General features: G+C 45.9%; 2 protein-coding genes across 4 annotated transcripts in view; one reads left to right on the top strand and one right to left on the bottom strand.

Annotated features, from left to right (window-relative positions):
• The window catches only part of KATNIP (katanin interacting protein), a 201222-nt gene extending 175409 nt beyond the window's left edge, over positions 1-25813 (bottom strand). For 2 of the 3 annotated variants that reach the window (XM_046666914.1, XM_046666915.1), the window contains exons 1-2: positions 25759-25813; positions 8027-8082 (exon numbers count right to left, since the gene is read on the bottom strand). In XM_046666914.1, the coding sequence (XP_046522870.1) occupies positions 8027-8082; positions 25759-25765 (63 nt within the window). In that variant the 5' untranslated portion in view covers positions 25766-25813. The remainder of the gene's footprint in view (positions 1-8026; positions 8083-25758) is intronic. The other variant, XM_046666916.1, reaches the window with a different exon arrangement.
• A 188-nt stretch (positions 25814-26001) lies between these two features.
• Positions 26002-27142, top strand: part of GTF3C1 (general transcription factor IIIC subunit 1) — a 79025-nt gene continuing 77884 nt past the window's right edge. The window contains exon 1 of the mRNA XM_046665938.1: positions 26002-26267. Coding sequence (XP_046521894.1) covers positions 26047-26267 — 221 coding nt within the window. The 5' untranslated portion in view covers positions 26002-26046. The remainder of the gene's footprint in view (positions 26268-27142) is intronic.

Raw genomic sequence — 27142 nt, 5'->3', positions numbered from 1 at the left:
TCGGAATGGTTAGGAACTTGCCTAAGCTCCCCCAGCCTCCTCCCAAAGTGATCCATGCTCTTGCCATGTTGCTGCGGTACACAGAAGATGGAGGATCCGCTGGGCCCTGCACTTGCTGTGTTGACTGGGGCAGTCGCCTCACTGTACTCTGCTGAGCTTCCCTCATGTGCAAGACAAGGATAATCTTGCTCACCTCCCAGGGTATTGTGAGGATGGACGTGAAAGCAATGTTTAACAATTGCACTGTCAGTTTTTCCACTCCCACTACAAAATGGCCTGGTGGTGGACAGCTGTTGTTTTTTGCCTGCCCACTATCCTTTCCCACTTCTTCTGGTAACAGGATCCTGATGTTCCTTTGGGAAAACACCCCTTCCTTACCATGTGCTTAATGCGGCGTCCACCCCACCCCAGCCTCATCTCCAGGGTGGGTGCACAACCCTGGGCTGGCCGTGAGTCTCAATCTGGATCGTCTGCTGAACTGTGGTAGCAGAGCTGCTCAATTTTGCTGGAGTGGCTGGGAGAATCATCACAATGACAGGGAGAAGGAGAAGAGAAAGCAGCAGCACCTGTCACTAATTCAGCTCACTATGTGTCAGAGCACCCCCGACGACCTGACCCGATGAGAGAGATGCTGCTAAATTGAGGCTCAGAGGCAGGTAAGAACTTGTGTAAGTGAGGAGCCAGGATTCAGCCCCAGGCTGTCTGGCTCCAGAGCATGTGCTTTCCGCCCACACACTATCCAGCTTCTATGCAGCAAGCCTGGGGCTGCTGGCGGCCAGCTTGCACCGAGAAGGAACAGTAGCCCCTTTGTGGAAGAAGGCAGAGTTGAGAGAAACTGAGTCAGAGCACCTGGACCTAGCGATGCCTGGTGTGGACCACCCCTGAACTTTTCAGCTGGGTGAGGCAACAAATTTCCTTTTTGCTGAGGCTGGTTTGAGGGGAGCTTCTGTCACTTGAACAGACTGAGAGGCATGGTCTGTGGACCCTAATGAAGTTGAAGCCACAGTACCACTGGCTCTTGTCAGACCTGGGGCACCACAGAGGAAACAGAGGCCCAGAGAGGGGAGAGTGAGTGTGAGGCCTCCAGTCAGCTGTGGTGACCCAGGACTGGAGCCCACATGGCCTGGCACTCTCATGGCCCTTGCCCTGCTCCTCCAGTTGTGTCCCCAGACTGAGGGACAGTGCTCCTGGGCCTGTTCTCCCTCAAGAGACACATGTTTCCTGAGGAACTTGCAGGAACCTCCTTCTCTTAGAGAGTATCATTCTCTTCTCTAACCGTATTCTGTATTCTCTAAAGTGATTTGGGGGGCTGGGACGTAAAGGGAGACACTTTCAAGGCAATTTCATGCCTAAGATGGGAGGATATAGAAAACTTTGATGATGCTCTGTTGAAGGGCACATTGCTTATCCAAAACAGACTTGGGAAGGGGAAGCTGTCAACATTATCTCTTTCTGGTCACAAATTGCAGCTCTCTGATGGGTTTTTCCTAGAGTTTAATCTTGTGCTGGAAGCTAAGCTGATACCAGGAAGGTTTTAGACATGTCAATCTCTTTCCTGGCATTTCATCAGAAATTGATTCTCTCTGCTTTTCAAGGTGCGAGTCTTGACTGCAGGGGTCACAGAATAGGCTGGTGATTCAGGTGCAAGGTAATTCTAACGGGAGGGATCAGGTGCTGTTCCATTGAACCGAAAGGGTGAGGAACACTGGCCCAATTCACTGTCCTGCTTTTCCTTGGCAAGACTTTTCATCTGCCTCTGACTCTGAAGGGATTAGCTTTTTAAATAGGCTATTTTGCCGCTGCCAGTCCTAAATGATAATACTCAACATTTACTGAGCTCCTAGTATATGCCAGGCACCATTCTAAGCACATTATGTGTAGTAACTCACTAAATGCTTACCACAGCCCTATGATGCAGGTTCAATATTATCCCTACTCTCTAGAAGAGGCAGTCAAGTCACAGCCGGGATATACGGTAACTTGCCTGAGTGACGGCGCTGGCCTAGGAATCCAGGCTGTTTGGTTCCAGGGTTCACAGGCTCAACTACTTTGCTAGGCTGCTTCTAATCCTGCCATGTGACTTATTTGCCCTGCAGAAATCAGAAGTTGTCAATGTCACCAGGGGCCCACTCTCCAAGTTCTCAAAGTGACAGAGACCAAGACCTCAAGGAGCAGCAGGACTGACGACGAAAACTTCACAACTGGGAATGCATTTGGCAGTTGGATGTAAAATGGATTCAGTGCTTCTCTGCCCAGAAATGTGAACTAAAAGGCTTCATTCCGGGAAAAGTGTAGATTTGGAATGTCAGCTGTCACATAAGCAGGCTCTTGTAATGTGGCACCATCAGCTTGTGTTGTCCTTTTTTTCGATCTTCTCTTTTTTGTTATCTTTTAAATTTTTAAACAAAGCAGTTGAGATCTGTAAATATGGAAGGGGCATCTCTGGGTTGCCCAGAAGGCTGAAGTTGCAAAACACTGAGAACTGAAATGAGGAAAGGGAAGGGTCTGCTGTTTGCATGCTGGTGGAGTCTGAAATCATGGTATGAATGACCCACTGGCCTCCTGCAATTAGCCAAGACAGGTGCTCAGAGCTAAGGGCCCATGAGAGAGAGCTTTCAGAAACTGAGGTGCTAGACACGTCCTCAAGTCCTTCTCAGGAAAACCGCCCTGCTCCCACTCCCTGCTGAGAAAAGTGGACTAGGGAACTACAGGAGTGGCCGCTGAGTGGCTCTGGTGTGGGTACACACTTGAATCTGGCCAGCATCCTACAAGGTGGCCTGGAACAGAAAGCTCTGTCCCTCTCATGTACTGTTAAGAGACAAATTGGAAACATCAATTTTAAAAAAGCACATACCTTTAGATCTACTAATTCTACTTTTAAGAATTTAACCCTTGGCAAATTCCTACACAGGTGCACAAAGACATCTGCTCTAGGATCTTCTTTAAAGAACTCTTACAGCAGCAAAAGACCCTGAATAGCCTAGATAGTCATCAACTGGGAGCTGGTATATTTATGGACAGGTCCACAATCCTTTAGATGCAGTTATTTACTAGCAAAACCAGATTGGAACTGACATGAAATTTACAGTGTTTATTTATCTGACTTAGTATGAATATTCATATTTTTCTGCAGATATATATTAATGTATTTGATTACAGGATGCTGTCCTAGGCCATACTGGGATGGTATTTCTTTCTAAATTCTAAAAACATGAAACACATTTGGCCCCAAATGTTTCAAATAAAGGATTGTGCTCCTGTACATTCACAATGCAGTATTATGCAGCCATAAAAAAAGAATGAATGAGGTCTGTGCACATTTCCTGCTATGGAATGGTTTCCAAGACATGTTATTAAACGAAAAAAAAAAAAAACCCAGGAACACAACAACGTATATTTCATGCTATCATTGTATGGGGCGGGGGGGGGGGGGGGGGGGGGGGGGGGGGGGAGTAGTGGAGAGAGGGGCAGAGAAGGATAGATACGCTCTGCATAGGATATTTCTGGAAGGACACACAAGAAATTGATTACAGCAGTTGCCTCTTGGGAGGGCAACTGGGGGGGCTGATGTCAGGGGCACTACATCAGCTAAAAGCCCTTCAGTATTGATTAGCCAGGTTTATCAGACTCTCTTGCTGGCCTCTGAACTGGGAGAAGGAACAGCTGGTAGAGAGGAGCATGAAGACAACGACAAGGTGCAGAGACCAGAGGGGAGCAGACATGGGTCTGTGGTGGCATACAGAGAGGGTTGTACAGATATCCCTGACCCAGTAGGCACCTGGATCCTGGACTCCCTTCTTTGCTGGGTTCCCCTGAGACCCTAGTCTCCTCCTTTGCTTGGCAAAATGGAAGGAGTCTCTAGTCCTTGCACCAAAAGTCTCTGCTTACTAGCAGACAGTGTTTGCACATGTGTGCATGTGCACGCTTATGTGTGCATGCAAAAGGAAGGCTCAACATTTTCTAGGTGGTTGAGTTAAAGGACTTTTGCAGTCCTTCACAAAGCAAGCTCAGCAGATGAGTGTGCTGTCATGAGCATTTTTCAGAATCTCCAATCAGCTGCAAAGGAAGGCAGTCCATTACCACAGGAGGCCTCAGAGTGGTTTACACTGGGGGCCCCTTGCCTAGGGCACACAGCCAGGACCCTGGAAGGCTGGAGTCAGCCTCAAGTCCAGCTGGAGCAAGGGAGACCTCTTGAGTAAGAAGTGCAATAGTGCCATCTTCTCCATCCAAGGGCATGAATATCTCTCTGTTAAATACTAGACACTAAGGAATTATGTAACAACTAACATTTATGGAATGCTTACTAAAGGCCAGGCACTATGCTAGGTAATACATTATTGCCTTTACTCCATATACCAAGACTCCAAAGTGGGTATTATCAAACGAGGTGAGAGGGGTCAAGAGACTCATCCAAGGTCACACGACTGGGATTTGAGGCAGAAGCACACTGCGGATACTAATTCACAGAGTTGCCTGGGGCCTCGGTGTCTCTGTGCTATAGGACGACATGTCCCCAGCATCTTGCTTGGGAGCCCCACAGACCCATGGGCACCAGTGTGAATGCTGGGGGCGGGGTTGATGACTAAAGATTTCTTCCTCCTCTGTGGTTGCCCTTTTTTTTTTTTTTTAACACTGTATAATAAATTCACTTCCTAATGATTTTTGAGTAAACTACAATGACCACAATTTCAAAATTATTAATAATTCATGACCAAGGGCCACAAACACTACATAATCTCCACAGGCAGGAACCATGAATACTTGTTAGAGATGAGGCTGAGAATGTTTTTTACCAGCTAAACCAAAAGCATCTACCGACTTAAAGTCAACCATCCAAGACACATTTTTTAGAAGTGCTGATAACCCTTCCAAAGCCTTGCTTCGAGCAGCGTCTTCCAGGAGCTCTTCTCTCCCTCGTCTGGCATGCCCTGAGTCTGTATCTGGGTCTCCTCTATGAAGCCTGTCATTCTCTCCTTTGATTGTACCTGTTTGTGTCTGTGAGAGGGCTTGAGAACAGAGGTGTCTGGGGGCTGGGCAGGCATGTGGTGCACTGGGAAACACGGGGGTGGAGGGCCAGGGGTTACTTAACACCTGTAAAGAACTGGTTCTCTTCTGTGGCTGCACATCGGAACCCCTTGGGGGGGATTAAAAAATTCTGATGCCTGGGTCACATCCCCAAAAATTCTGATTTAACTCATTGGGAAAGAGGTCTGGTCCTAGGGGTATTTAAAAGCCCCCAGGTAAATTCTAATGTACAGCAATGTCTGTGACCCACTGACATAAAGCACTGAGCACAGGGCCCAGCACTGCCCAGTGGCTGACACTTGTTTGCTGCCGAGCGGTGCGGCAGGCAGGGATGGAAGACTGGAGGGCCCCACTGGAAGGGGACAGCCATCCTCAACAACAGCCAGTGCCCATTGCTGCCTTATAGAAATGAGGACTTGGTGTTGTCACTGTCCATTTTTTTCAACAAAGCTAGAAGTCTGCATTTTTATGTGGAATCTCCCAGTTTATAATGTGGACACCTAATTTAAAAAAATTGTAATAGGGTATGGGCCAAATAAAACACAGCTTTGGGCTGAATTTGGCCTGGCAAGCTCATTGAGAACAGCCTCCCCTCTCCCTTTGCCCTGTGGGCCCACGACCACGCACAGAAGTACCCAATCCTGACCTGGGATGGAAACTGCATGTTCACCTGGCAAGGTGTGAGCTGGCCCCCATAACCATGAACATGACGCATGCCCCCATCTGTTCTAACCAGCTTGTCTTTTATGGGGACATAGCTTGATCTACACCTGGCATCCTTTGTAAGGCACAGGGTGTCATGAAGTGCAGATTTCACAGACAAGGTGGGGAGTGATACAGAAAGAGGAAGTACACAGAAGAGGCACGTTATAACGTATCAAGATGAGCATCCTGGCAGCTTGCTATTAGTTTCTTGCTCTTGTTTTCTAACCAAACAAAAGCCCTGTTAAGAGAGTCAGCACCTCTGTTTCAAAGGGCCTGAAACCATCTTAAATATCTTTTAGGGTTAACCTTGGATATTGTGATAAACAAGCCCACTCTCTGTTTTCTCTCACTTCAAGCACTTTTCAGAAGAGGAGTGATCTGAAATGCTCTTGGGCAACTGGCATAAGGGCAGTAGGCAGAAAAGCAGCTGTTATGGGAGCTGGGTTGCCAAGGAGAGAGAAAGAGAAGGAAAGAGTATCTCAACTAGTTACCCAGCATGCTGCTCTGTAGAACCCCCAGACAACTTCTTAGTGTGGATAAATGGGATGCTGTTATTCCGTGACCGAAGGTCTCAGTAAGGTTTAAACAACTCATTCCTGGCTTAGTGGGGCTGGTCCCCATGCTTGGTCGCTTGACCGAGGGAGGCCAGGTGCCTGCAGGCATGTGCTCACTCCCATTCCAGCTCCTCCACCCCAGGTCTCAGGAATGACTCCGTGGGGAAACAAGCACACCTGCTCCTGCCTCCAGAAAAATGTACCTGCCAGAAAGGAATGGGAAATCCACCCTTGTTCAGCTTCTAGATTGCCCACTGGGGCTGACATTTAGATCTTTCCAGCAGCATCAAAATTCCTAAGCTATCTCCAGCCCTCATCCCAGGTAGGTCGATTAAATAAGAAGAAAACCCAAGTGGCTTTTCTGGCTCCAGCTGAGAAAAGAGACAACAAGAGAGAGGACAAAAGCCACAGCAAAGCACACAAGGCCCTTTGCAGTCCAACCCTGGCCTAACTCCTCAGAGCTGGCTGAGGGAGGGGCCGACACAGAAGAAGCAGAGCCGAAATGGAAAGAGAAAGACCAAGTCTTGTAACCGTTTTTGAGCCACTGGACCCAGCTAATTTCCTTTCCTCGTTGGAGTTATGTCACTTTATAATCAAGAGCGTTAGTATAGAAGTGTTGATGAACTTCAGGATTGGTTGATATTTATGATGAACTACATACCTTCACACCCCTGTGCCCATCTGTCACTAAATAAAACTCAGATTTAAACTCCCATGAGCTTGAGACCTCCCTGGGGTAACCTACGGGTCCTTGCTACCGCTTCCCACCTCAGGCTCGATGATCTTGCAGCTTTTCTTATTCATATCTCTCTGCCTTTGACTATGCTGTTTCCTTGGCCTGGAAAACTCCTATTCAACCTTCAGGACGCAGCCTGCACAACAGCTTTTCTGCAAAGCCTTTCTCCTCTGGCAGAGTCAGGTGACCCCTTTTCTGTATTGAAATTCTACTTTCTTTGTCCTTCTCTCACTATATTAGCATTTCTCACACTGTAGTATAATCATATTATTGCACACCCCTTCCAACTATACCGTGCACACCCTGAGATAAAGGACTGTTTCTCACCTGTCCCTTAGTTCTGGCCCTGGTGCCTGGCACAGAGCAGATGGGTTCAGTGTGGTACATTTCAAGAATGGCCACAATATTTTGCAGATTTTTCATCAAGAGGTGAGGCCTATTTCCCCACCCCTTGAATCTGGGATGACTATGTGACTTGCTTTGAAGGATAGAAAGTGGCAGAAATGACACCGTGCCAGTTCTGAGCCTAGGGCTCAAGAGGTCCTGCAGCTTCCACCCTCATACTCTTGGACGCCTGAACCTTCATGGGAACAAGCCTGGCTGGCCTGCTGGAGGATGAGAGAACAATGGAGGACTATAGCACCCTAAGTACAGGCCAGCTGAGATCAGCAGAGCCTGGCCCATCAGCAGAACTGCCCAGGGAAGCCTAGACTGAACTGCTGACCCAAAGTATGGTGAACTAAATGCATGGTTGTTACTTTAAGTTACTAAAATTTGGGGTGATTTGTTACACAAACATAGCTAACTGATACACAGTAAGCGATTTTTACTACAAGCGACACTGGGTTGATAACTCTAGTTGCCAACTACCGTTTGGTCAGGAATTCAAGCTTGGGACTCAGCAAAAAAGAGTAGGAGATCCAGGAAGACTGATGCACCAAGCTGCTCCCTCGAGTCCCTTCAAATAGCATTGCCTCCCCACAGCCGTCACCAGTGACACATTTACCTCCTTTTTGTCCCGTGAGCAAGATCGGCTTCTCTCAGCCTTTCGCAGAGTCTGACCTGTAGCAGTTCAAAAGCAGAACCAGAAATTAAGGCTGTTTTAAAACAGCTAGTTTATCACTGCAAAAGCTTTTTATCTGCAAACCAAATAGACAGTCTCATCATAATCAAATGATTTTAAGAAAATGTAGCCTATTATAGTGGGAAAATGGCACACTCTTGAAATAGACCAATGGCAAGAAAATGGCAATTCACACACTCATGTTATTAGACTATAATGAACCAAGCCTCAGCTCTTTAATCTGGAACATTATCTGCACTCTGCAAGGGCCAACAGATTGTAGTTTTCCCAGTCGAATTACATTTTTATTAAATTGTTTGGAATTATATAAAATGCCTTCCACAACAATGACTTCCACTGTGCACATACACATAACCTTTGATGAGTGCATAACAATGTGCTGCACCAAACCCCAAATTCACCACGTAGGTGATGGTACAGATGTGAATTAGTGGTATTCACTTGCATTTCACATAATGGGCAATTTCAGAGAGAACTGTTCCTTTTCTCGGAAAACTAGAAGACTAACATTTGAAGGTATGCATAAGTTCAACAGATTAACATCATAATGTTTAAATATGCTGTTCCAAACGCAGTTTTCACAACTTTAATGGAAGTGTCCATTATAAAAGGATTCCTCGATGGAAAATTAATGGATTGACTTTGTTTTAAAACATAAAATGGGAGTCACTGCACATTGTCAATGTGTCTCTCAAGCTGTCCAACTTCACTCTCAGATGGCTACTGTGAGAATGCCACCACGACATGTCCCACTAGCTGAGAGCACTCTGAAAGCAGGAGCAACAAGGCTTAGTGATGACTTCTTGAAAGGCAGGAGACAGGGCCCGAGTCTCAGAGGAAAGACGTTTGTCTCTGGATGTGGTTGCTTCCAGTGGGCCTATACATGAGTGGGGTGTAGGGGGGCTCATAGTTCGTGATAAAACTTAAGTCAAGGGATGATGCTCTTTGCAAGAGAGTGAGAATAAGGGGAAGAGCAAAGGTCCAAAGGTAAACCTGTGGCAATGGCCAAACATTGGGGCCAATATGTATGGATTTAGAAAAGAGGCGGCTGGAGAATTTGTAGGAGACCCTGGATTATACAGTACCATGGTGTGGTAGACATCTTTTGGGTTATCTGCTCAGCTCATAATGATGCCCTAAACTGCACTCTTCTCTTTTTCTTTCCTCTCCATCCCCAGGGTGGGGTCCCCTGGCAGCCATGACTGGACATGACCCCATACCCTGAACCTCCGCATGCTGCACTGGGCACGGGCCCCTGACCCAACCGCAGCCCGCCAGCATCCCAGCCCCAGGAATTTGGAATTGACTCTGAGAGACAGAGAGGACAGAGGTGCAGAGCAGGGCACCTGTGTCAGCTTTGATGCTATGAGTAGCCACCAGTACCTGTCTTGGGGACAGACTAACAGATAAGATCAAGACAGAATGAACTGATCTGAAACCAACTACAAGCCTACCTTTGTGTTCCATAGACAGCCATATAGACTATTGTGTGTTCTCTCTTTTTTTTTTTGCCTTAAGACAAAGAACCTAGAAATTAGTGTGGTACAGGATGTGAACAGTGGGGGTTGTATATGTCTGGTGACAGGGGATATATGAGAACTCTCTGTACTTTTCACTCGATTTTGCTATAAATCTAAAATTGCCCTAAAAATAGTTTATTAATTTAAAACAAAAAAGAAGAACCCAGGGTCTGGCCCAGTGACCTAGTGGTTAAGTTCAGCATGCTCTGCTTTACTGGCCTGGGTTCAGTTCCCAGGTGTGGACCTACACCACTTGTCAGTGGCCACGCTGTGGTGGTGACCCACATACAAAATAAAGGAAGACTGGCAACAGATGTTAGCTCAGGGCAAATCTTTCTCAACAAAAAAAAAAGAACCCAGGATTTAGGGATCAAGCAATGTGGATTGTTGTGCCAATTTTACCCTGACCTCCTGACCCCTGATGCTCTCGGGCAGGAGCTAGGGTGGACAGCTCCCACAAACCCTTGTCCACACCTGCTATGCCTGTCAGTCAAGGGACTAAAAGTAGGCCCTAAGGCTGGCCAGAGAGGATGATGTGCCAGGTGGTAGGCCATGCAATGCAGAGCCAGGAGCTAGGAGATGGGCCTGGAGCAGGAAGGGGACAGAGCAGGTTGGAGGCCAGGGGTTCTGACAGACCAGGCTGTTCCAGCAGCAGAAGCAGCACTGAGGCAAGTAAGATCCAGCAGGGCCAAGTAGGGTTCAGAGAAAGGGTGGGAGCAGGAGGGAAGCAGAGCTAGTCAGGGGCCAACATGGCAGACCCAAGTCTGGCTGAGGCCCTTCCTGTGCTGGTCAGACAAACTCCTGGGGATTCAGTCCAATGGACAGCTGACCAGCTGTGAGACCTTGGATAAGTCATAGAATCCAACAGGATCTCTCTAGGCCACATTTTCATCCCTTTTTTTCTTTCTTTTTTTTTTTTGAGGAAGACTAGCCCTGAGCTAACATCTGCTGCCAATCCTCTTTTTGCTGAGGAAAACTGGCCGTGAACTAACATCTGTGCCCATCTTCCTCTACTTTATATGTGGGACACCTGCCACAGCATGGCTTGACAAGCGGTGCCATGTCTGCACCCGGGATCCGAACCAGCGAACCCCAGGCTGCCGCGAAGCAGAATGTGAGAACTTAACTGCTGAGCCACCGGGCTGGCCCCCCTTTTTTTTTTTAATGAGAGGCTGAATCACTTCTGGGTTTGCTTTTCATCTCTAATATTCCGTTATACTAATAAAGAACAATTAAAAAAACACATTAAGGTGGGCCATAAAACCAAACTATTAATACAAAGAACACAGAGCTTAACTACTAAAATTTGAAAGCAAATTTCCCTACTGGAGTTAATTAGAAGCATCTTATTCATTAAATTGGAAAATAATTTGCGTATTTTCCAATGACGATAATTCGCTCTAACTATGCGCTTTGTTATCTAACGCCCCTTCCTCACACCACTGAGCCCCTCTCTCCTCCAGGTAGCTCCATGTGGAGACAGCTCCTTCCGGCCAAGGACAGAAGGAACCAGATTACACTGCGCCTGTCTACTGTACTTAGCTTCTCCTAGTATCTTCCCACCTATACCTCATTTTATTCTCACAACAACTCAGGGAGGTGGAAGATGGCAACATTAATATCAATATATGCTGATTGCAAAATTAAGGGGGTGTTCCTCTGCATTTTGCAAGGTGAGCTGCCAGATTCAGCCATGAAACAATAAATAAGGCCAAATGTAAATGACTCATGTGCACTTCACTTTATAACACAGATATGTTCCTGGAGAAAAGAAAAAAAAAAAGGAAGTGAATGCGTTGACTTTTTGTAAATATAATACTGTTCTCCCACTTACGATTTCAGAGAGATTTTATCTGCACTTAGGATTTATTTTCAATGGTTAGAAGATTCTGACACTTCAGTTTTACTTTGCTCTAGATGCAGATAATATTCATCACTAGCATTTAGTGGGGAGTTGCATCTTCCTTGGATGTTAGCTTCTGAAGTCATCAGGCAAGGGGAAACCAGGGTTAAAATCACCCTTGAAAAAGAGGCTTAACCTCCTGAAAGTACAGTCTACAGGATGCACCTTTTTATATCCATTGCTGTAAATTAATATGCACGTGTAATATTTGGCACATACGGAAATGTATGATACATGATAAAAATACATGTGCAAAACATAATTTTATGGTATTTCTAATTAAACTATTCATTTTGTAATTACTTTACTTTTTCTCCGGGGGTAGGAGGAGAGTGGTGAGGGTGGGGCAAGAGCCAGGCACCAAGTCCATGAGAGTTAAATGCTTGGTTGATATAGCCCTACTGTCCTGGACACCTATTATGCACCAGGTTCTATGCACAGGCTTCAAGTACTGTATCCTCACAACGACTCCTTTAGATCAGGAGGGGTCAGGAAACTTCTTCTGTAAAAGGGTAAATATAAAAATAGTAAATATTTTTTACTTTATAGTCCATAAGACCATAAGGTCTCTAGTCAAACTACTCAACTCTGCCATTGTAGTGTGAAAGCAGCCACAGACAATATGTAAATAAATGGATGTGGCTGTGTTCCAGTTAAACTTTATTCACAAAAACAGGCAGCAGGCCCGATTTGGCCCACAGGCTGTAGTTTGCTGACTCATGCTTTAGATGGACGGTACTATTCCCATTGGTACAAACCAATGAAGCAGTGAGAAACAAACTGAGGGTGAGAGATTGAGCTGTTTGCTCAAGGTCACAAAATGTAATTTGTAAGTGGTAGGGCTCACCTATCACTATCATCCCCATCATCATCATCACTAGCATCAGTATCACTATCATCACCACCACCATCATCATCACCAGCATCAGCATCACCCTCGTCACCACCACCGTCATTATCATCATCACCATCTCCAGCAACACCATTGCCTTCATCACTACCACCATCATTATCATCATCACCATCACCAGCATAAGCATCGCCGTCATCACCACGACCACCATCGTTATCATCATCACCGTTAGTGTGAGAGCTCACCCTAGTCAGGGTTTACCGAGTGCCAGGCACTGAGCTCCAGGCCAAGGACATAAATCCACTCATTTAGTCACAGCTACCCTATGAAACAGGTACTGTTATTATCCCACTCGTCAGAGAAGGGCACTGAGACCCAAAGGGGTTAGAAGACTTGCCCAACATCACACAGCTAGTGAGTAGAAGAGCCTTGATTTGAATCTGGGTAGTTTGGCTCCATAGCCTGCACTCCTAACCACTAGGCTACACTGCCCCTCAGTCAGGTCATTAACGACAAGTACAAGAGGCCAGAATGTGCTGCGGAGGGAGTTTGATTTAAGGAATTCTTTCTGTGATGCAGCTTTTTAATTTACTTTGGACTCCTAGAGCAATTAATAAGGGAATCAGAAGAAAATGATCCTCAAGGGTCAAGGAAAACAGAGCTCCCTACTAGCTAGATAAATGTCATAAAATGCCAAATGTGGAAAGGCAGGCTTGGCATTAGACACTTACTGCCATCTACTCAGGCAAAATGCTCAGAATTGGCAGTCAGGGTTGGACTTTAGAGAACAAAGGTGACTCAGTGGAAATCCTGGAGGCAAAGAGGGCCTGCAGGGACCTCCCCATCACAAAGGAGTTTTGAACAAAGAACTTTCTCCTCACTGGTTGTGATGGTGCTTCTACTAGGTTACTAAAATGAGCTTATTTCTTCTGTTGTCCAAATATGAGGGCTCACATTGCTTTCATTTTATTTATCTATGTAACCTAATTTAAATGACAAATATCCCACTGAGATACCACTTAATCTCACCTATCGGTTTGGCAAAAGCCCAGAGGTCTGACAATGTACTGTTGGCAAGAGCTGGGAAGCAGGCACTTTTGAGCATTGCTGGGAGGAGTAAAAAATGACACAGCCCCTTTGGAGGGTGTTTTGGCAATACCCTCGAAGGTACAGATGCATTTTCCCTTTGGGCTAGCAGTATCACTTCTAGGAATCTACCGCAAAGAAACACCTCCACAAACAGGAAACAAACGCATGCAGAACATATTCACTGTATCATAATTTGCAATAGCTAATATTATAAATAACCCATAAGTCTATCAGTGGAGACTGGCTGAATAAATACAGTGAATCCACACAATGGAATGGGATACTATGAAGACTGAAGAAAGAATGGGCAAGCTCCTTACATATCCTTGTAAGACGGCCATGTCTTAAGTGAAAAAATAAGGGGCAGAAAGTATATATAGTATGCAATCTTTTCTCTAAGAAAGAGAAAAAAAATAGGAATATATAGTCATATTGGTTCCATATTCCATATGCTCATATTGGGTTCTAACCACCCAGGGGCACATGCACAAGAGTAATTTCTGAATTTATACTTTTTACATCATTTTTATTTTTGAATGATTTCTTTGGATCTATTTCCTATTCAAGAAACTAAAATAAACTTAAAATATTAAATGTCCAAAAGACTGATTCAAATTTTCAAAAATATAATGAGAAATGCTGTAGATTTTCCTATCCAAGCTCCAGGAGCGGGTGGTCTGTCGGAGGGAGACGGAGCAGCCTCAGTGAACCTCGGGAGCCCGAAGCTTGCCCGAAAGAGAATACAATATCCAGAGGACAAACTGCCTTCTTTTAAGAGCTCAAGCTGTAATGTGTGAGAGATAAGAGTGAAATGGTGACAAATATGGTTTCTGGAAATCGAAACAATAGTTTCTTAGCTTAGGTAATTGGCTACTGGTGACCTGCTCATTTATCTGGGGGCAAAATTTTTACGAAATAGTTAGACAAGATGAGAAAGGAAAAAAAGAAATGAAAGGTAAGTTGAGACCTGTCCAGATGGGTTTTCTGGAAATTGTTGTTTCCTAGTGCCTACTGAGCACCTAGCACTGTCAGGTTCTTCCCCAGGCGAGAGCTCTTGGGATTCCTTACTCTGGGCAACAACGAAGCCACGTGGCTCAGAGAAGCAAAGTAACTTGCCCAAGCAAGGAAGGGGAAGAACTGGGTTAGTAACTAGCCAGTCTGGCTGCTAATCCAGAGTTCACTATGCCCTGCTGCCTGCCTGCCTGCACGCCCTTCTTCAAGTCCAGGAATGGGAGCACCTCGGCCCCACTGTCATTACTACCCCCACCCCTGCATGCCTTCAGCCCCATCCCAGCTTCCTGAATCTTGATGCCGGCTTCCACCTATGGCCTGTGCAAAGAGACATGTGGCAGAGTAAGGTGGTAGGGTGGGGACAGGGCAGCCTGGAGAGCACCTGCCAGCCTAACGAGGCATCATTATTTGGCTTTAGCTGCCGGTTTCCATGCAGGAATGTGGGCTCAGTTTTGTGGGATTAGATTTTTCCAGAGAAGTCCAGTGTTATGAGAAGCTTCTAATTTTTAAATGTTGATAAGTAATTAAGAATTTTTTTAAAGCTCTGTACAGGCCCACAAAACAAGCCTCTAGTTTCCAACCTAATAGGTAACTAGGCAGAAGACTGGAAAATCTCCCGCCCCTTCCATTCTTTATCTTGATGCCACGGACCCTTTGCGGGGTGGAGGTACAACCTCTTTACGGAAATCTCATCATAATAACAGAACTCTATTAGACAAAGAGCCGACTGTTTGGAAGCCAGGTTGGCCCTGGGTCACACCCTCCTCTTCCGACTTCCCACGTGCGCCTCCAGGCTGGCTCTGGGCCTTTCAGTCACATCCATCTTCTGAAAGCCGGAAACAATATCCCTGTCACTCTTGCTTTGCATTTTCTATGTAACCCAAATTCCCGCAGCCCAGTTTACTGACAAATTACCTGAGATAAACAAGTCATGCTAAGATCCTCTTTTCCTTTCCAAACCTAAACAGCAGCTGGCAGGTAGAAATAGTTATTTATACCCTGCACACTGTTATGCACATTTGCTTGGTTTAGAAATGCTTAGCTACGCACTCTTTGGCCAGCTTCATAATTAGATGAGAGCCTGGGGACAACGCTGTGCAGTGGCTACGAGGGTAGGCTCTGGGTCAGCCTGTCTGGCTCAGCCACTCATTAGCTGTTTGGGAATCCTAACAGTCCCAATGCCATTTCAGTCAACTGTCGGAGTTAAGCTAGTACATGGAAGACACTTAGAACAGTGCCCTGCACATAGTAGGTACTTAGCAGTTAGTAGGTCCCTCCCCCAGAAACTATCTATTCATGGATCTCAGTGAGTTCCGTTGGACTCTGGCACCCAAACATATCCTGAACCTGTCCCTTCCTCTCCGTCATCCCTCTGCAGGCCCCGTCATCTTTTCAATAGCCACCTGGTAGGTATCCTCCCTCTACTACTGCTGAGCTTTTCCCACTGCAGCCATCTAAAAATAAGACATATCACTTGCCTGCTTCACCTTCCAGTGTGTTTCCCTCTCCCCTTGCTAACACTCACAACCCTGCAGCCCCGGAGTCCTTCTTCCGTCTTAGGACTCACATTCCTTCCTGCCACAGGACCTTTGCCTCATTCCCTTGGTCTCCTCATGCACGTTCCTTCTTATCAATCAGATCTCAGCTTAAAGGGACCCACCTCCTCAGAGTGGACTAGCCCCCAGTCCTCCTTACTTTAATGTCCTACAGAGCACTTATCTGATCTTTTTCTTGCGATTTGTTTGGGGTCTGCCTCCCCAACTAAACATAAGCTGCATGAGACCAGAGGCTGCTGTATGACTTTTTTTTTTTTAAAGATTTTATTTTTTTTCCTTTTTCTCCCCAAAGCCCCCCAACACATAGTTGTATATTCTTCGTTGTGGGTTCTTCTAGTTGTGGCATGTGGGACGCTGCCTCAGCGTGGTCTGATGAGCAGTGCCATGTCCGCGCCCAGGATTCGAACCAACGAAACACTGGGCCGCCTGCAGCGGAGCGCACGAACTTAACCACTCGGCCACGGGGCCAGCCCCTGTATGACTTTTTTATCACTGAATTTTCCACACCTGGAGCAGTATCTGGAATGGAGGAGGCATCAGTAAACGTTTCTGGAATTGATGAATGAGTGAGTGACCAAATTTCTGTGTGGCCAATGCTGGAAGGGACAGGCAGCATGATTGCAAACTGCTGCAAAGACTTCATCTTCTCTCACAATGTCCTTTCTTGATCCCTTCCCCCTGCTCTTTCTGGGATGGTGAAACGAAATATGACAAAGTAAGTTTAATACACCATTGGAGATAATTGGAAAATATTGATTTTTTTTCATTTGAAATAGTGAATATAAGTAAACGCCACATTTCTCTAATCTAATCAGTGGCTTAGGTGATAACATGCTTCCCAGGCTAAAACGTACTTTGGTTTACCTCTGTATCCATCACACAAGCTCCAGACCCATTCCATCCACACCCCAACCCATCCCCATCCTCCCACCCCAGCTCCCCACAGAATACAACTGAGGACACTGCATTTGTGAAAATGCATGTGTATGCAAATTAAAGTGTCTTTTTGAGTATTTGCATCCCCCTCAAAAAACGATCTGCCAAACTACCATGGAAAACATGGGAAATGGTACACGCGATCCCCTGGAATCCTAAGGACAAAATGTGTTCCTGCCTCTGATAGCTAATTTTACTGAGAACCTATCACATGCTGGGCACCATTCTGAGGGCTTTAGAGGAGTAATTCATCTGATTCTCACAGCAGCCCTATGGGAAGGTCCTACTACTCATCTCCACTTTACAATGTAAGAGTCTAGGCACTGAGATGAAGTAACTAGCTTCCCCGAGGTCACACGGCTGGTAGGAGTCATCAGAATTGGAACCCCCTCCATCCTCCTCCACAAGCTCTGCTCCTTCTACTCCTCTCTAGAATGAGGAAAGCTCTGGATAGCACCAACACAAAGAGAGGGAGCAAAAAAGAGTCTAAGCCTTTGTCCTGGTCTTTCAGGGTTCCCATCTGCAGGCTTAAAATGAAATCTCCATCTCAAAGGAGGCAAGAGGCAGGACTTCTCAGTGTGCGGGTTCACTGGGGGGAGTTTTGCCGTGGCAGGGGGGTGCTGGACTGAAACAGATCTGGGCCTTCTCCCACACCTGGGCTGCCCATCAGGGGCACTTAACTCCCCATGCCTTGGCCTCCACGTCTAATAAAGGACAGTGATCAGACTAGATCCAAAGTCACTCACTGGCTCAATCTAGCCCACAGACGTTTGTCTGCTCTCCAGAATGTTAAAAAAAATTTTTTTTCAGCCAACGTTGAAAGCTTGGGAGAGCTCACATTTGAAAATTCTGAGTTCTGGATTCTTTTAAGAAACTGAAAGATCTGGCAACACAGCACCTGCATTCCTGCCTGGCAACAGCTGTCAGGAGCTGAGGGCAATGGCGTGCCAGATGGCATGGTGCCTTCTGGTTCCCTGTCCCCAGCTGTCTCCCTGCCACTGAGGTCAAGTCCAAGTTGCCATTTATCAGCAGCTCTGAGAGGTCTTTCGCTAGCAAAGATGAAAGTAAAGGTTCACGTGTCCACATCTCCAGCAAAAGGGAGAATCAGCAGCAGCAGCAGCAGCAGCATAAGTGCTTACATGTGTAAGCCCTGATTAAGGGCTTTGCATGTATTAATGCACTTAATTCTCACAACCACCCTAGGAGGTGAATACATTTATTATCACTACTTTAGAGATGATGGAGAGATAGAGAAGGCCATATGCTTCAAGAAGTTAATAGGCAACCTCAGGTATGCAAAGTGTATTTAGGTGTTGAGAAAACCCGACACAAAGCAGCATAATGAAACCAACCCTGGCCACTGCAGCCATTTATATAACCTGCCTGGTTCCTGCAGGCTTCTAAACTTGTGAACCCTGCACAGGATCCTCTGAGTTCTGAGATATATCACGATCCTCAAAATGGGATCCTGGACAAGATCTGTCAAGTCCCTTCCAGTTCTAACCTTCTGTGATTTTAGGTGGGTTCATAAAATGTATCTAATTTGCCTGGGACTCCTTAGAGAGGAAATACATAAGCACAAGGCATTCCGAGTTCACTCAGAACTTAGAAAAGTGTCGTGCTCCCCAGAGGGGTCCTAGGATCGGTGACCAGACATCTGTGGTGCTCCAACTCCCTGCCAGGTGCTGCATTCACCTGTAACTTTCCCATCCCTGAAGGACACATTAAGTCAGAAGCTGTCTCCAGAGAATCCACCAGCCAAGGGTGGTCAAGGTAGTATCAGGCTCCAAAACGAGGCAGGAGGTGGGAGTGACAGTGACTTCACTGGGACAGGAAGTTAAGGGAGGATGGGAATGCTAACTGAAAGTAGAGGGAGAACAGAAGAAAAAACAGAGGCTGTGGGGTACAGTAAAGGTAGCTAGGACAGGGCATATCATTGGGACTGGGTTGAACTACTCCAAAGGACAGCATCTGGGGGAAGCATCCTTGTCCACTAGAGAAAGAGGAACCAGCCAAGGTCTCTGGAAGGTTGGCCTGGAGGCTTGGCTACCAGGGCCTTTTCTTTGTCTGTTCTATGGAGACGGGTCAGCAATTCACTAAGACACAAAATGAGTTCTTCTCTTTCCTGGTTACAATGTCAACCCAGCAAACACGCACGAGCATCTCCCCGTGTCAGTCCTTGGGCTAAGCGCTGGGCATACAAAGGAACAGGAGTGGGTCTCTACCCGCAAAGAAGGAGAAAGGCATGGAGCCCAATACCTGTGATATACCGTGCATGACGGGCTATGGAATCCCACCACGCAGGAGTTAACTCTGCGGGTAACGGTAGTCACTGTACTCTAAAGTGTGGAGGTGACTTGAAAGAAGGGCACAGCTGGCAGGGCACACAGCAAGGGCAAGCCACGGAGGTGGGAAAGAATATAGTGTGCTCAAGAGATGGCCAGCTTTCCGTGGTGGCTTGGGCAGGGGTTGAAATCTCAGAGGCCTGCAGGGTCAGGCCAATATTCTCAATGCAAAAAGTGAGCACTTGATGACTGGCACCACCAGCCAGGTGATTTGGTCAAATTGTCATCACATGTCCAAAGTCAAGGAGGTGGCCACTGTTCAGTGCTGGAGGACCGGGGTTGTGTAGGAAGGCAGGCGCGGTTGGGCTAAAGCACCCTTTCATCAAGAGACTCAAAAGTCCAGGTTTGTATGGGAAATCACTATTTTTAAATACAGAAAAACATATCTATGAATCCCATTTAGCCCAGTATCAAACATCTGGGCATGACAGTGGGTGGATGAGTGTCTACAGATCAGGCTGGACACCAGCAGATTCACCAAGGGATGGGGCAGGGGAGGGAAGCTGCTTCCCCAGGGAAATTCTGATTAAAGTTGCTACATGCACAAGGCAATTGTTAAGTCCACAAGCGGCAGGCTGTTCAAAATCCCCCGGGGCATCAGTAGTCAGTCCAGTGGCACTGAGGACCTCTGACGCTTTCTCATTCTTATATAAAGTGCTCTGTAAATAGCTCCGAGCTCCTTCTACGCAACCATATTGCTCTGTGTAAGCCCTCTCCTCCATGGAAACAGGAGCAGCCACAGGGTGAGATCCTGAGGGAGCTGAGAAAACAGTCAAGGGCAGTGTCTTTTAAACTGTGTTTCTTCTTCCACCAGTGTAATGCACAGGCCTCACCTGCAGCCTCCCTCCCCAGGTGGGAGAACCTGGCCCTGTGGCAGGGACAGGTTTGAGAGAAGTCTTTGATGACATGCTAGAGTGTAGACTTGATTCGGCTGAGTCCTGTTCCTGCTACCTACTAGCTGTGTGGTGTACAATGGGCACAATTACAGTAGTCATCATTCTGAGCCGTGTGAAGAACCAAATTGGATCCTCTATGGTAGGAGTCATCAAACTTTTCCTGCGAAGGACCAGATAGTAAACATTTTTGGCTTTGTGGACCATACGGACTCTGTCACAACTAGTCAACTCTGCCAGTGAAGCATGAAAACAGGCATAGACTGTTTGCATGCATTCATATGCAAATAGGCATAGCTGTGTTCCAATAAAACTTTATTTACAAAAGCAGGCAGCAGGCAGAAAGGGAAGGGGAAGACCTTCACAAATGTTATTTCCTGGGGACTCCCATGTTGGATTGTAGATCTGGCTTTCTCACCAGACTATGAAGTTCTTAAGGCCAGAGAATATATTCTCTCCTTTTTTTTTTTCAGATTAAAACTAAAAGAGTAAGTATAGCACAGTACGGTGCATAATGAAGTCCACAGGGATTTTCAAAATTGTCCAAGTTAATACTAGAGCAGGACTGTAACTTCGAATGCCGATGGGGCCCAGGCAGGTACCAGACACAGCGAGGGAAGCCCATCAGGGAGGTGCTGTGGTGAACTGGAAAGCGCACCTCCCTCCCAAAGTGGGCATCTCCACCTAGCACCAGCTGTGAGGAAACCGTTGCCAGGCAGAATTGTAATTCGATGTTAAAAGACTTTATTGATATTTTTAAGAAAATACCGTAATCAGACATTTATGAGAAATCTTCCAATTTTTCAATGTTTACAACTAATTCAAAAATTTTAAAAAACAAAACATCATGGGCCAAATAGACATGCATGTGGGCTGACTCTGCCACGGGCTCCCAATTTGTAACATCTGATATAAAGAACTCATTTTCAGGGGCTGGATCCCGGGCACAGACTCACATACCACTCATTAAGCCATGTTGTGGCAGCATCCCACATAAAATAGAGGAAGATTGGCACAGATGTTAGCTCAGGGTGAATCCTCCCTAGCAAAAAAAAAAAAAAATCAACTTTACAGAAAAGTTTTGAGAATAGTATAATGAACTCCCATCTACCCTTCACCTGGATTCAATCAAATTCATCTTTTTTTTTTTTTGAGGAAGATTAGCCCTGAGCTAACATCTGCCGCCAATCCTCTTTTTGCTGAGGAAGACTGGCCCTGAGCTAACGTCTGTGCCTATCTTCCTCTACTGTATATGTGGGATGCCTACCACAGCATGGCTTGTCAAGTGGTGCCATGTCCGCAGCTGGGATCCGAACCCCAGTGAACCCTGGGCCGCCGAAGTGGAATATGCGAACTTAACTGCTGCGCCACCAGGCTGGCCCCTCAAATTCATCTTGATATTTCTGGATTCCGGTGCACAGAAGGCACTGAAATGTTGTAGAGTCACTGAATGAATGCCCTAAGGAAAAATAAGCAAAACATAATGTGCCAAATTCCTGTACGCTAAAATGACAGGGTGGCGTGAATGCTGAAAAATAACGAGAAAAGGAATGAATCCAAGAGAAGGATGGGAGCAAAGAGGACGGAAAACAGAACTAACACAGAGGCTACATGGACCACACCTCTATTTTACCTGCTGAATGCTTGCTTTATTTTATCTTATTGTTATTTTTTGCTTGGCTTACTTCAAGTAGTAAGAGACAAATCACCAGGAGCCCAGGTAAATAGCACACAAGAACAAACGAGACCAGACACGCCGACAGTGTACTTTCAGCAAAACCTTACTAAATCAACTGTCACCTATTTTGCAGTTTGGGATTATTTAGACAAGCTAGGCTAAATTTCACCTTGGCATTATTAATTCTTTGAGAAAGTTTGCTAAGCAAATGAACAGTATAAACAGGGGAAATGTTGACTATTTGCTCTGGGAGGAGCAAAAGCAAACGATCAGCTTTAAACTCCTTTCTAATTATATTGATGTGCTGATCTTTTGTCTAATTATTATGTTCCTCGAAAACCGAGTAGAAATATATTTTTTTTCTAAACCATCTCATATTTTAAAAGCATTGGAGGAAATTCGGCTTTAACATAAAGGTGAACATTTTCACAAGCACAAGACACACACACCACCAAAATGTCAAATGAGGGGTTTCCTTTTAAACAAAGAGTGAACTAATTACAAAGATTATTATTTGGTAGAGAGCTGCATCAGATTCCCTCCTCCCTCTTTGGGAGCAGTGTGGAGGAAGTCAACCCTTTTGCAGATAGTTAGCTAACAAATAGGAGTGCTTTTTATAGGCTAGGCTTGGTGTTAAGTGTTCATGCATAGTCTCACTGAATACACAATGATAGAGTCACCAATGGATTACCAAACAAAACAAGGTAAGCGTCATCATTATTTCCATTTTATTGACAGGAAAACTGAGGCTCAGAGAGGTCAGAGTACACAGCTGAGATTCAAATCCAGGGCTATATGGCCCCCAAAACAAATAAGCATTACACTACACTGCAGCGCAGAGCCAGAGAGAACCCGCCCAAAGTCAAAACCAATGGGCCAGGAAATATGTTGTGAAAAGCTATGGTGATTCGGACATGCAGAATAAACCAAACTACAATCCAGTATGGGGATGTTTGCTAGATATTTAAGCCTTTGTGGGTTTAGGAAGTAAACATCTTTCAAATAAAGCCAGGCTTGGCTTATCTAGCTGGCTAGGATCACAATTCATCAAAGCATGCTTCACTTTACCCAATAGATACGTGCCCATAAAATTGTGTATAAATCAAAGTTTTAAAAATTGCAATGGAAAAAGGGATCCTTTGAATGCTAAATCGAATCTTAGGGCAAATACTTTCTTAAAGACCACAAGTTTTTCCTCCATTGGGCCATAATAATGCTCTAGGAGTGCTGAGATGACAACAATCAGAAGTGACCAAGCAGGTTTCTTGAAAATGGTCTACAGCAATGCTTCTCAAAGTGTGTTCCGCAGATCCTGGGAGGAAAAGGAGTTCCCAAGGACAAAACTATTTTCATCATAATTCGAAGACTTTTTCACTGTGTTGACATTTGCAATGACAATGCAAAAGCAACAGTAGGCAAAACAGTTTGTGGCCTGAGTGGCTACAAGGCAGTGGCATCAAACTGTCTTAGTGGTCACTATATTCTTTACTGCCATGTAGTCACAATAAAACAAACAAAGAAAAAATCATTTTCACTTAAGAACGTCCTGATGAAACAGTAAAAATTAATTTTATTAGATCTCAGCCCATGAGTACGTCTTCTTAATATTCTGTGTGAAAAAATGGGAAGTCTACTTAAAGCATTTCTGCTACAAGCCGGAGTACAATGGTTGACCCCAGAAAACACCTATGCGATTTTTTGAGTTGCCAGCTGAACTAGCCACATATTGTGCAGAATGTCACTTTTACTTGAATGAACAGCTATTAGACAAACTATAGTTATTCAGACTTGGGTATCTGGCAGACATTTTCTCAAATATGAAAGAAGTAAACCTGTAACTTCAAGGAAGCAACTGACAGTATTTGTTGCCAATGGTAAAACTCAAGCTTCCAAGTTCTCTACTTGTTTTCACTACCTTGAGTTTAATAGCTTCCTAATACTTAAGCTCTTTTTAAAAAATGAGATAGGTGGTGGTATTAATGAATATGATTTTGTTGATATTGTGTAATGATATGCCATTTGATACTGTGTAATGAAATTTTCAATGTCAACATTTGGAAGATTTGCATAACTCAGTGAATTAACATTTTCCAAATGACCAATGCCTAATGTTACAAAATCCTACATGGGTAAAATATCCAATCAAAGGGCGAGATAAACCAATGGATTTTAATGTAACAGAGTTCAAAAGTTCACTGATATGGTTTCAGATGCCACATTGTGACTAACCTTCAAGAAACTACACTTCTTAAGTTTTGGTACAGTATCAAAGAAGAATATCTACAGGCATCTGAAAAGGCAATTAAAATACTCCCTGTTTCAACAACATATCTGTGTGAGGCCCAATTTTCTTCATAAATCAGTGAAAATAACAACACAACAGTTTGGTTACTGAAGCAGAAATAACAGTAGTTATTTTCTACTAAACCAGACATTGAAGAGATTTGAGAAAACGTAAAACAATGCCATTCTTCCTACTAATTTTTTTTTCGGGGGGGGAGAATAGCTGTTTTTCATTAAAAGTATTATTTTTATGTTCAGAAATGATGTGTTTATTTTTATTTTTAAATGAATTGATAAATGAATGTTTTAAGATTTTCTCAGCTTTAATTTCTGACATGGTAAATAGCACAGACATAACAGACATAAACAAAGCTCTTCTGACGTAAGAGCATAAAAGTGTCCTGAGACCAAAAAGATTCGAGAACTGCTGCTCTATAGCACCATTACGTTGACCTTTCCACAGGGCAAACTGGCAAATGACATTTTATGGTACCTCTGAAGTACAAAGGGCAAAGACGTTAAAAGCTTAAAAGCACATAACAGATTGTTCAGTTAAAACAATTTTTTTCCACATAGCATTCCAGAAGTGAGGGACAGTGGTGAAATGAGAAAAATGATCTGGATTCTGGCACAGACCCTACCAGTCTCTCTAGACATTAGTCTTCCCATCTACAAAATGAGATATCAGAGTAGCCTATCTTTACATTGCTTCCAATTGTCAATTCCATGATTCTAATCCAGGACCCCTAAATGGTGGCCCACAGGCTGCACCTGGCCTTCAGACTGATTGGCTGTCATGGTGTTTTGACAAGTGCCCCAGGAAAATAATTGGTTGGAGCTGAGTGAGAAGCTTCCCTTTCTGAAGGGTAATTGATCTTCAGTCACAGCCCAATCTAGCCCACTAGGCTGGCCCCTGGAGAGATCTGCATTTGCAGCCTCCGGAATGAAGGGCCTTAAAACCCCTTCCAAACTTCAAACTCCACAATTCAGCTCCAGAAACAGAGTATCAGGGTTCCTTACTCTGCCACTTGCTTGCTGTTTGACTTTGAGCAAGTTACTTAACTTCTCTGAGCCTCAGTTTCCTCATTTGTAAAATGAGATAACAACACTGACCTCAGAGGGCTGTTACAAAGCTTAGCCAGGCGTTGCTTGACAACACTTAGAGTTCCTGCGACCACCCGCCTTACCAAGTCCCATTTCTCAGTAGCCAATGACTGCACTCCCCATGATGACGCTTACCCCCATCCCAACTTCCATATTCCACAGTGCCACATCCCAGGACACACAAAGACCCTCCTCAGATGTCTACTTCTCCTTGGCCACTCTAAACCCCTTCACTGAGCCCCCGGTCAGTACCGGGTTCCTACACGACGGCAGCTCAGCACAGAGACCAAACCACTGACCACTCCCCCCAGCCTCTTCTCCCCATCCCGGACCGCTAACGCTCCCTTTCCCTTAGACCAGAGACCACCTTAGGTCAGGTAGTGGTGGTCCAGGCGTCTGTGGCCTAGGATTCTGCCCGGAGGGGCCTCAAGAGGGATGGGAGAATAACTGCTGGACTTCCCGAAGGGGCCCATGGACACTCACCGTCCATCCCTAGAGGCGGCGGTTCCGGGTGCCCGAACCGGAAGCAGCCCCTACACTGTTTGCAGTTCCCCTGGTTACTGCAGGCTTCCGGACCAATGGCGGTGAAGCCTCACTGACTGAGCCCGCCCCACAGGGAGTGACGTCACGCCGGCGCGCTGGAACTCTTCCTGCGATCTTCGGGTTCGATCCGCCTCCCTGAGCTGCCCATCGTTGTGCGCAGGCGCGCCGGACAGAGGCACTGGGTGGCCTGGCGCGCAGGCGCCCCGGGCGCTGCCAACTGAAGCGGTAATGGACGCGCTGGAGTCGTTGTTGGACGAGGTGGCTCTGGAGGGGCTTGATGGCCTGTGTCTGCCCGCGCTGTGGAGCCGTCTGGAGACGCGAGTGCCGCCCTTCCCGCTGCCTTTGGAGCCCCACACGCAGGAGTTTCTGTGGCGGGCCCTTGCCACGCATCCGGGCATCAGCTTCTATGAGGAACCTCGGGAGCGACCCGACCTCCAGCTCCAGGACCGGTCAGGGGCCTGGCCCTGCGGGCGGGCGGGCGGGCGCAGAACCCGGGGTCTGATGGAGCTGGAGGAGGGGACCAGGTTGTGACGGCAGGGGGCGGGAAAAGGAGTGGAGCCGAGGCAGGACAGGGAGTCCGATGGGCGGCGCGGTCGGAGGCTGATTTGGGGTCCCTCTGGCCTGGCCAGGGCCCAGGCGTCTAATGGAGTTGAGGGTCATCTGATGGTGTCCCATTATGTCCTTGTGTGTGTTTGGGGTCGTGGTGAGCAGGACTGGGGGGTTATTCCTGGCGCTGTAGAGGATATCATTGGAGCAGGAAGGCAGTTCAGATCAAGACTGGAGACAGCTGAGTTTTTCAGACCTTTATGCAGCATCCTTTCAGTGACAAACTATTGAGCCTGAGGCAACTGGAGATCTACATAACAGCAAATGTAGCAATAGCTAGCATTTACTGAGTGCTTATTATTGGCCTGGTACTCTTCTAAAATCCTGTTCTGAGAGCTTCAGGAGATTGAACTCAGTGGATCTTCACAGTGACCCTATGAAGTGGGCGCTGTTATCTTCCCCGTTTTGCAGAGGGGGAAACTGAGTCACGGAGATTAAGTAATCTGTCCAAAGTTATGGAGATTATAAGTGACTGTTGATTTGAACACAGGCCATCTGTCTCCAGCATCTGGAGCCATACCTTGAGAAAGAGGAGAGGTTTCCAGAGGTAATTCTGTCCAAAACAAGACTTAAAGGTTGGATTTAGATGGCCACTTGGCAGAGTATTCTGGACAAAGAGCAGCAAATGTGAATGCTTGAAGGAAGAGAAATAAGTTAAGTTTGGTTGAAGTGTAGAGTTGCAGGTAGAGAATGAGAAATAATGGTTGACACTTGTATA

The sequence above is a fragment of the Equus quagga genome, chromosome 7 (assembly GCF_021613505.1).
Source record: "Equus quagga isolate Etosha38 chromosome 7, UCLA_HA_Equagga_1.0, whole genome shotgun sequence".
NCBI lineage: Eukaryota > Metazoa > Chordata > Mammalia > Perissodactyla > Equidae > Equus > Equus quagga.
This window is presented reverse-complemented; position numbering and strand designations above follow the sequence as displayed.